The 11,527-nt window shown below is 33.7% G+C and overlaps 1 protein-coding gene across 2 annotated transcripts in view; it reads left to right on the top strand.

The window, feature by feature from the left end:
* LOC111085736 (MFS-type transporter SLC18B1-like) overlaps positions 1-11,527 on the top strand; it is a 33,372-nt gene that overhangs the window by 973 nt on the left and 20,872 nt on the right. For both annotated transcript variants that reach the window (XM_022385729.1, XM_022385784.1), the window contains exons 2-5: positions 1,422-1,850; positions 4,819-4,914; positions 8,100-8,173; positions 10,126-10,273. In XM_022385729.1, the coding sequence (XP_022241437.1) occupies positions 1,440-1,850; positions 4,819-4,914; positions 8,100-8,173; positions 10,126-10,273 (729 nt within the window). In that variant the 5' untranslated portion in view covers positions 1,422-1,439. The remainder of the gene's footprint in view (positions 1-1,421; positions 1,851-4,818; positions 4,915-8,099; positions 8,174-10,125; positions 10,274-11,527) is intronic.

Raw genomic sequence — 11,527 nt, 5'->3', positions numbered from 1 at the left:
TTTTGTGTTTGTAATTCTGTACATTTAATTAAGTTATTGTTAATTGTTATTGGTTTATTGTAAGTAGCTATTGTTCGGGACGAACAATACTAAGGAGGGGGCAGTGTTGCGTCAGTGAGGTCACGTGACTAGTATTACGCCACCCGTTTTCTAGAAATATCCTGTTCCTTCAAGAATGCCCTAGCATTTACTAGATATGTGTTAGTCTTGTATATATATAAGAGGGTCACAACGTGACTGGGGAACAGTGTGTTGAGTAATTGAACTGCAGTCAGAGAAAATATTGTTGGCCACGTAAGATATAGCGTTTGTTATAGCGCGACTGTTGAAATTAAGTGTATCGTAAAGTTGTATTCGGAAAGAATAAACCAGTTTTATTAAGAAAGGACTTGTGTCGCTAAGGTTTCGTCGGAACGAAGTTACGGAAAATCAACGAACGAACGGAGACGTAACAGTTTCATTTCTTTGTGTGTGTGTGTGCTAGCTACTATTGCCTTAATGGTTTACAGTATGGAATATCTAAAGTGTAGCTATTACAATGGAAGAGTTTCAGGGGGGTCAATTTTGTGCACACTCATGTCGCGTAAAAAACTCGGTTGTGGCTGCATGTTTCGAAGCGCGCGTGCTTACTTTTTCCTTGTCCGCTCGACTCACTACAGTGTGTCTTGATTCCAACAATATCTTAACGAAGGCCCTATAGTGAATATCAATGTAATTTCGCAGTCGTGTATACGAAGATTGATGCAACATACTTTTAGAGCTTTTTTTAGAAGTTCTCGTAAGACCTATATTTGTATACATCTGATTCGAGTCAAACATCGTGAAGGCCTTGTAAAGACTTTTTCTCGCCATAGAATTGTTGTCAATTTATAAAGCCATTGATCAACATTTACGTAACTGGTATAGAGCATTTGTTCAATAGTTCAGAGAAAAAAGTAGTTTGTGATAAACGCAAAAGTCTTACCTTCCCTCAATAGATTCTAAACGGTCCGGCCACAAATAAAAATCAACTTAGGTTTCTGGCATTATATTAGATATTTCAGATCTGTGCAAAAATGCACAAAAATAGGATGTAACAAATTACATTTCTAATTCATTTTAAATAAAAGTTAAAAGCAGAGTCGGACAAAGGGCTGTCCTAAAATAAAACTATAAAAATATAGCTATACATATGACATATATTTCTAAGCAAGCATGTTCGCTTACATAGCTCAACAGATATGCTAATTTTTTTCTTTTTTTTTTTTTTAGTTGTGCGGTAACTTTACTATAAACTTTAATTACTTGTAACACAAAGTAATGTGTGTATTAGAAATCTATTTTTAGAGCTATTATTTTCTACAAATGTTAATATTCTTACCAGTTATTGAGATTAACTTAACACATTAAATCATCGTTTACTTTTCACCTTTTTTCTTCAGGCTTCTAAATGTGCAAGGATGACGTCATTCCCTGTGCCAACAATATACGAAGTTGTATCAGAGATTCCGGAAATTCGTTCTTCTTCTTCTTCTCCCGGTGCAAAAAAGACAGAAATTCCTTCTTCGGCAACATGGGAAAACAAGCTTGACCTATCAGAGTTAAATACTTCAGAAACTAATGTCCAGGCGACTGTCCAGTCAGAACATTACTCTTATATCGATCATGATAATTCCGAAACAGAATGCATTCTAGATGAACAAAATTTACCCGATCAATCAGAATCGTCTTCTTTACTAATTGAGGGACTTGAAAACAAGAAAAAACGATGCCTTACGAAACGTCAGTTTGTAATTTTATCTCAAATCACTTTCGCTTTCACCTGTCAAGCTAGCTGCTACGCTCTTCTTGTCCCCTTCTTCTCTAAAGAGGTACTTGTGTTTTTCATTTCTAATTAAACTGATGAAGGTAGAGTAAAAGTCTCAGACAACTAAATTAAAAATAAAAACGTCAGACCGAAAAAAACAACAAAGTAGGATACAAAAATGTGGTAAAAAACAGTGCTATAGAAAGGGTGAAATGTGCAGAAATAGATTCCACACATCTGTATTAATACGGTATCGATCAGGACTAACCTCAATCTGCAAACCAAACACGCCCCCATCCCCGGTGGCACAACGATAAGTCTGAAAACTTATAACGCTAAAAACTGTTGTGGTGGGCAGAGTACAGATAGTCAATTGTGTTGCTTTGTGGTTAACTACAAACAAGCAAACTTTAAATATGGAAAAAATTAGAACTCAAAATAAATACAAATTAGGATATTACGTATAAATAATGGTGTTCAAACCCACAAAGTCTTGCATCATAAACTACAACATATAGTATAACAACAGAATATGGAGGAAAGGGGACTGAACAATAAAAAAAGAGGTTACTACAACTGATGTGCTTGGAATAACAATGATATTCAAACCCACAAAGTCTTGCATCATAAACTACAACATATAGTATAACAACAGAATATGGAGGAAAGGGGACTGAAAAATAAAAAAAGAGGTTACTACAACTGGTGTGCTTGGAATAATAATGGTGTTCAAACCCACAAAGTCTTGCATCATAAACTATAACATATAGTATAACAACAGAATATGGAGGAAAGGGGACTGAAAAATAAAAAAAGAGGTTACTACAACTGGTGTGCTTGGAATAATACGATAACATTACAACCCAATAATAGTCATGTACTTGTATTAACAAACTACAAAGGCCTAAAATGTCTTGAGCAATAATTAACACTTTAAGATAAATTATATTTATCATTCAAATTCCCTCAAAACAGTAATATTCTACTTTTATTGATTAGTCTTTTATGAGTAACACTTACTGTTTATACCTCCGATATTCCCACAAAGCTTGCCAAAACCTATCCGCACTTGTAGTTCCTAACTTTGATAAACAGGGGGGGAAGGCAGGTAATGAACACCATTCACTTCCAACCCCCTGAGCTACGATTTTGTTTTTCGCCTTTTTGTCTGGAAAATAATTTAATATATAATAGAAAGTCAGAAAAGTTATCTTGATCATTATTATTAAGATATTTTAAATACAGAAGTACAAAAGTCTTTTTTTTTTCTCTTTCATTTATTTCTCTGTGTGGACAAGGGCCATTGTCTAAACTGAGAAAAACAAATATTGAGGAATGTCATGTTCTAATCAATATGACAATTCCTGTATTTTGAATGCTTTGAAATGGTGGTGCGTTATGTTGAATGTGTTGTAACCATATTCATGATGTCAGAAAAACACCTAGGTTCAATAAGTCTTGATACAAAATGATAAAAATCCTATAACCTGAGCGCTTTCAAAAGGTGAACCTTACTTCTTCAGGGGCAAACTGGGAACGGTAATGTAATTGAATGAGTGATATATATATAAAGAGAGTTGAATGCCGTCATGGAGGTCATCTGTTCTTCCAGGAAATGTTTAATAACTTTTTCCATGTACTGTATTAAGTGTGTTTCATTTCCAGTACAATGTGGCCGACGATACACACGGGGAACAGTACATGGAAAAATATACTGAATAATCTGTCAGTACTGTAAAGTACATATATATAGGATAAAAATCTGTTTAGTGTCCACTTTTTTTTTTAAGAAATAAGTCAATAACAGCTTTATATCACACCAAAATGGAAAAAAATATATAAAATAGACCCTCGCTAAAATTAAAAAATAGTAGAACCTTATTTTATAACTTTTTTTTCCTAAATCAATTCCTTAATGGAGAAATGGTTCTTCATACCTTATTAATAATGTACATTAATTTTGTACATTTATTATTATTAACAAAATTATTTTTTTAATAAAATGTCTAAAATTGTGGTAAAGTGAGTTTAATGCAGAATTTCAAAGTGAGTCTTCCTACTGGAGAACCATTGTGATATTTTCGAAGAAAAGTGACTTTATTCTAGAGAATCCAAGCGTGCGCTCTGAATTGAATTGTTCTGTGACCGGCGGAATCGCAAGTCCTTCGTACGGAGTTCGTTGCATACAAATTTGCAGGTATTTTGTAGTAAATCGATCTTCGTAAGTTACAAAAGTATTTTTGTCTTTAATATGAGTATAAAGTGATCAAAAACATCGAAAATCACGATGCCAACAATGGCAGACGGAAAAGTGACTTATCACGGAGAAAATCTGAAACTTTGAGAGAGGAAGTGAAACGTCATGATGCAAGTTACAGGAAGAAAAAGACAGGCTTGCTCACCAAGTTATGAAGCGGGATCCAGTGAGAAGAAGCCCGAAATACAGAAGCACATCAAATTGCTCGTCAAGATGCAGTTAGAAGTAGTCGGGAGGAGTTTTGTGACAGAGAAGCACACCGTTCAGCTCGTCAAGATCCTGACCACGCTTGTCTGTTTACAGAAACACACTGGTAATCAGGATAAATCATGTTTTTCACGTAAAATGTCGTCTATAAATACAGAAGAACACTCGTAACCAGGATAAATCATGTTTTTCATGTAAAATGTCGTCTATAAATACAGAAGAACACTCGTAACCAGGATAAATCATGTTTTTCGTGTAAAATGTTGTTTATAAATTGGGCATCGTTTCTGTTAGTTGTCCATAAGAGGTGTTCCCCCTAGATGAAAAGAAAAATACAAAAATTAGGTTGTTAACAAACAACGTTTCAGAAACATTGGCCTGACACACCTACATCAAAAATTGGTAAAGCACTGTACTAAGCACATAGTTTAAATACGACGTTATTACAGCGTGCTATAAAGGATTTATAACTTAACAGTTGTTCAAACATATAAGCTCTTCTTCGTTCATTTTGAAACTTTTTACGTTCTGAAATAACATTACTTGTATATTAATGTTTTCTTTTCAGGCAGAGAGAAAGCAAGTAACACCAACACAGTATGGATTTCTTTATGGAGTGTTTTTCTTGGTTATATTTTTTCTCTCTCCAGTCATTTTCAAAATGGTGAGTAACAATTAAACATTATAATGTGAATATAGTTGTTTAAAATTTTATATTTTTTCAGTGCTTAAATCCTCATGCACTGTATATTCCAAGGATTTCGATATCTAATCAATCGTCTTGTAATCAGTAGTAGTTGACGCAATAAATCTAATTTCTCAGTAATAATATATGTAATGATTTAAAAGAATTTTATTGATAATGAAATGTCATAAGAGTGCAAATAGTAAAATGCAATAATGGCTGGAGACGGCTTGAATGGGTAATGAAGAAAAGCTTTAATATAAGTTTAACATAACAGCAAATGTACAACGTTTCGACAAGATTTTGTCCTCATCAGGTACCTTGTCGAAACGTTGTACATTTGCTGTTATGTTAAACTTATATTAAAGTTTTTCTTCATTACCCATTCAAGCCGTCTCCAGCCATTATTAGTCTCAAAGTTGGTTCCTCGTCATCGAATTAGCAAAACGTAATTTCTGCAAAGTTGAGTACATTATATTAAAAACATTTGGCAAGACAAATCAGCACATCACGTGACAACATAACCGGAATAAAGTCGCGGTGGAACGTCATTCATCAAAACTGTATATTAGCATTGCTTGGAATTTCGTAGATTTGGTGATGCCAAGGCAAATAGATAGCTTTGAGGAAAGGTGTGCAACAATCATGTCCGACACAAACCATGCATACACTTTGATCATCAAGATGTGTTCAGATCGAGTGTTTAGACTTTCCAAGACGAAGATATCACTTATACATAATGACATGGAATACAAAGGATTACGCATCAATCAGGGAAACCAAGACCATCCAGAAATAGGCCTTCAACAAATTGTATCCCGGTATTGGTAAGCAAGTTATGGCGTTTTGTAAAGAACGAGAATCTACAAACACAACAACGGTTAATGGAAAAGCCGTCTATATGTACCAGGCTGTAGAACGCAATATAACCTTGAAGGATGTCTGCATGAAAACGAAACGAAAAGGGTATTGGTTCACCAAGATAAGGCTTCCTTCCGCTCATACCTCGCTTTCAACTGTCGCACACCACAAGCAGCTACAGAATGAAACAAGTATTCAAACTATTCCATACAGCCACATGCCGACCAAGTCGCCTATAAATTATTGTTCGTTGTGAAATAGGCACTGGGAACCGTCGACCTTGTACAGTAGATGGATTATGGAAAGTTAGTAGAAAGTAGTGATGTATTCTTGACATGACATGATTATAAAAAGTTAGCAGGAAGTAGTGATGTGCTTTGGGCATGGCAAGCTTACGAAAAAACATATTGGAAGTCACGCTGCAAGGCTACTGAGAAGTTGAACAAATGGGAACTGAAAAGTCTCTTTTTCACAGTACAATAAAATAGAAACATCTTATTTGGCATCTTATAATGAATAGACAGCAGCAGTTGGAAAATACTGTAAATGCATTTCGAAATTATGAAAACGAAGTGTTTAAAAATGCCAGAATACAGAATACAAATTATTAACAATAATATCGAGGAGTCATTCTCCTGACATTTTACGATGATAAACATTATCTTTTATATCTCAAACTGGTTTCCCATATATAATCCAAGTGAACGTTCCTCGCGTGAATACGATGAATAAGTCCCTATTTTTTATCCAAGAAAGTCTCTCCCCTTCACAATTAAACTACAACTTTTCTTTCATTCAACTTTTTTTTTCGTTCCTTTAATGTAGCTTACATTTTCTGCCCACCCTCTGCATTCTCTCGTTTCTTTCTCACTTCCTTAACCACGAAATGTTATTGTATTTCCTTCCCTTTATTTAAAATTAGCTTCATGTGCTTTTTCATTCACTCATATTTGTTTTACTTTATGTTATTCATTTCTTATGTATCATTTAGTTGTGTTGTTATATTTGTTTCGCGTATACAAAAATGCGCCCATTTCGTTATTACGTAATCTTACTCAATTTGCTTCTTGATGAAGGGCTTGACTAGAAACGTGTTCATGATTTCGAAATACGCTTACAGTGTTTTCCATCTAATGTTGTTTCTTTTTTGATAAGTAAGTGCAGTCAAGATGGATGATTGTTAGATAGAGCATGACCAGACATAGCGACATGGACTGTAATGGTGTGGTGAGGATCCAAAATCGTTATAAAAGATGTTAACGCGGTCAACCCTCTGCAGAACACTAAATAATTCTTAACTATTAGTTCCAGAAGACGTGTGAATTTCAAAATCTGTAGCTGTCACGTAACTATGAATTTAAAAAAAAAACCAAGTTGTCAGTTTTGAATGAAACGAATTTAAAACACTATGGCCTGGTGGTTAAGGCGCTCGACTCGCAATCGGGGTGTCGAGGAGGGTTCGAATCTACCTTTTAGAAATGAGAACGTTATAATGTGGTGGTCAATCTCAATATATGTTGGTAAAAGAGTAGTCCGAGAACTGGCAGTGGGTAGTGTGGACTAGCTCTCTTCCCTCTAGTCTATCGCTGCTAATTAGGGACAACTAGCGCAGATAGCCCTCGTGTAGTTTTGTCCGAAATTCAAAACAAACTAATCAAATACTACTCACGAAAAATTCAACATTTTAGATTTTTTTAAATGGATTTTAAAAATCAGTTTCTGATAAATGCGGTAATTCACAAGCTGCTTCTAAGCCGGTAGTTCTTAACCTTTTTTCACTGAATCTTCCCATAGTTTCACGCTTGAGGGGATACATAAAAATATAAACTCGGTTAATAATATGAATACAAACGGTTAACCACCATTGGCGTAATATGTCTTTTAATTACCTCCGCCACCGAAGGTGGAAGGAGGTTATGTTTTCGCACCTTATGTATGTGTGTTTGCTTGTTTGATTTTTGTTTGTGTGTTTGTCAGCAAGTTTTCTCGAAAACGGCTGAATGGACTTGGACGAAAATGGGTATACATTTGGACTATAGGCCAACTTAGAAATGATTAGTCTTTGGAGGGGTTCAAGATCAAAGTTCACAAAAAATTCAAAAAATCCCTATCTGTTTACATAGGGACCGATTTTTCACACTATTTTTGCTCCATAATTCAGTCAAAATTGATCGGATTTTGATGAAATTTGTGGGCATATGTAGAATATTATTCTTATTGTCGAATATGATCAACGCTGCGTGGCGGAGGTATGCGCTGTACTGAGTGTCCCTCTAGTAAACGTAGTTTTTATTATTTCACAGGTACCAAAAATGTCACCAAAATTTTTGTTGAACTCTGGGGTATGTTTAGGTGGAGGCGCTACGATATTCCTTGGGTACGTTTTTCATTTCATTTTCTTTTATAAGATTTGCAATAAACAGAACGCAGGTAGCTCATTTTTTAGATTTGTGCTTTATAACAAGCAAACACACAAAATCGCTAGATATAATATTCAAGCCCTTTATCAATCTCGTGCTGCGAGAATCATTTTTATGATGACTTGCAAAGGCTCACAGCATATGTGTATTATTTTCAATTTTAACTTTTCTTTGGGGTATATTTTTCAATATTGGTCACTGTTATAAAAAAAATAACAAAAAATTGATGTGAACCGTAGCTTACGAGAAAGTATATAATAGGGTAAGTTTGACTTTTGTAATATTTAAAACGTTCATGAACTGTATGTTTTCTCCCATAACGTTACGGCGGTATGTCTGTGAACTTCAACGCTAAGAAACGGGTATCGATACCCGTGGTGGGCAGAGCGCTGATAGCCCATTTTGTACCTATGTGCTTAATTACAAATAAACAAAAACTGTAGGTGGTCGCCTGTTGCCCTAGCGATTTTAATATTCTCAGAACATATTAATTCCTAGGTGATACATTAATAAATAATTTCAATACATTTCACATGTTGCCTCATTTGGCTCTATTTCGGCCATCCATCTTTTGTATGTGAAAGATAACATAACGATCAAGATTAATTTTTCTGGCATTATTATCATATAAATAAGCGTTAGTTTAACTGAAATATAGGCTTCATCACATCATATTGTCATTTTATTCGAAATAAAATTACTTTTCAGTTAATTTGATAGTCTTCTGACTTTTGTGTGAAATGTTTTAATGCCTCAGTTAAAGTATGAAAAAGCCACTTATTATATGCATTTAATACTAACAAGGTGCCTGACCAGAATAAAAGAGATGTCTATATATTAAATCTAATTCTACTAGTTAGAAAATAGGAACGATCTATTTGAAATATCTAGTCCTACTAGAGTTTTACTAAATTAGTAAACAAGAGCAACTGTTAATCCGAGAAGTGATGGTTCGAGGCCAGTTGCCGAAAAAACGTGATCTGCTCTTTGGGCTCATGGGTCAGCCATAAGAGTGGCAGTCAAATCCAACTGGTCAGTCAGACAATCGTAGCCCAAAAACCTAACAAAATATTTTCATGGCTAGCTGCTTTCTCTCTAGTCTATCAATTTAACATTAGCGACGCAGAAAGTGCATTGTACATTTTATGTACACTTTAAATCAAGACAACATGATGCAAACATATTTAAAACTTTTCTATTGGACTCCCAACATAAAGTAAAATGTTTGTCTTATGTTCCTATTCTTTTTATTGTTGTGTTAATCCACTTTATCGAAAGAAGTTTGAGTAATAAACTAAAAATACTTAAATCTATTATGCTACGATTTTGTGTGTCAGGTAGCTCTGGTAAATTTAATTGTTTGTAGTTAAGCGCAAAGCTACACAAATGGCTATTTGTGCACTGCCCACCACGGGTATCGAAACTTGGTTTCTAGTGGTGTAAATCAGATTGGGTATAACTTCTGAAAGAACAACGAGAAAATCATGTAATAATGCACATTATTCTCACGTACACGTTCTTAACTTAGTTACTTAACTTATGAATTAACAAAACAAAACAATCAAAATTTATTTTTTTTGTAAAATATTAAGATTTTTAAACTAATGAAAGAATTTGTAAGAAAAAGTGTTTTGTCTCCTATAAACTCTTTAGATATTGTAAATTAAACGTAACGTGATAATATGACTATCTGTGAGAATTTTGCTTATACTAACTGGTAAGTTAAAATAGATAAAATTCACTGTGTATTAATATTCCAGAGTAGTCAGTCTTAATTTTGGATATCTATTTTCTAATATTGTTGCTAGTTTGTTGGTTGTTAATACTGTGAAGAGAGTGTTTAGTGTTTCGTGTAAGGATTATATCTAAAAAGTGTTTTTGTCATTTATAATATAGTCCCACATTTCAGCACTCTAATACAGTCCCCACCTGGAGCCACATTTTTAGCATTATTCTTTGTGGGAAGGATTGTTCAGGCTATCGGATCTGCATCTCTGTTCACTTTAGGCTATGCCATCATTGCTGACGAATTTACTGAACATCGTGCAACAGCTATGGTAAGAACATCTTCTTTTTAATATTATTTACAGTACTATATTATCGTGAACATTATGTTCACTATGATTAATTATTACATTTAAAAAACATAGCATTATTAAATATTTGAACAGATGTTCATAACTCCTAAGTTACTGCATTTCACACAGGGGATACAAAATAATAAAAAAACAGCACGAAATAAAATTAATATTTATAAAATGTCTGAATATGAATTATTTCTTCACGTAACATAGTTTAAAAACTCATAATTCTAGATAAATGATTAAACGGAAATCTATTTAAATTGACTATTAGAAAGACTGATAAAAAGATATCAAAACAAAACAATAATCCGCAAACTGATGGTCAACGATAAATGATTGCTTAGAAATCATATTTCTGTGTACAAGCTAATGTATTTAAATATGTAATTTTAAGTTTCCTTATGCTTCTATTTGAATTTGTGTTTATACGCATAGTGAATTTAATGGTTATATGTGCGTAATCGCATATTTCTTCCCCGGTGGGACAGCGGTGGACAAAGCAAAACACTATTTTCACATCAGACTTGATTAATCTATATACTGAGTTGTTATATTTATCCTGTAAAATACTGGTAGTAGAAAGTTATTCCATTACAAAATCAATAGCCTCTTGGTTATTTGTATAAAAAAAGTTAACATAAAACTTAGTTCAAAACACACCATTATATAATTTGAAATTCAACAGTATATGAGAGTAAACTGTATATTTCTTTCTTTTATATCTTGGAATAAACTCATCATTAAAAACCTGAAAAATTATGGTTAAAAGCATAAACATTTAATACTAATAGTTTTATAAGACAATCCGATATATCTTTTAGGAATGTCATACACAACTCCCACTTAGAGAAAAGTGAAAAAAAAGGATTAATTAAGTTTAGAATATAAATTAAAATAATAAACTGAATCCAACCTTTAAACACCTAAGCAGGATTTACACTTTTTTAAGCTATTACTCGTATTTCTAAATACTTTACTGTATTTATATCCTTATAGCAAACAAAGTATTACCCTTACGTCGCAAAGCAAGCATAATGTTTTGCTCTAAAATCAACGCTGCGCAATGGTACATCTGTTCTGTTCCAAACGTACAGATAAAATTTCAAATTTTAACATTACAGTCCTCAAGCTTACAGCTGAGAGCATGAAGAGAAGTTAGCTTGGATTTCTATTATTTATCGTCTCTCAACTGAACCTCTCACACCAAACAGGCTCGCCCTTTCAGCC

The sequence above is a fragment of the Limulus polyphemus genome, unplaced genomic scaffold (genome assembly GCF_000517525.1).
Source record: "Limulus polyphemus unplaced genomic scaffold, Limulus_polyphemus-2.1.2 Scaffold0, whole genome shotgun sequence".
Taxonomy (NCBI): domain Eukaryota; kingdom Metazoa; phylum Arthropoda; class Merostomata; order Xiphosura; family Limulidae; genus Limulus; species Limulus polyphemus.
The sequence above is the reverse complement of the archived record's forward strand: the minus strand, read 5'-3'. Positions and strand labels throughout refer to the sequence as shown.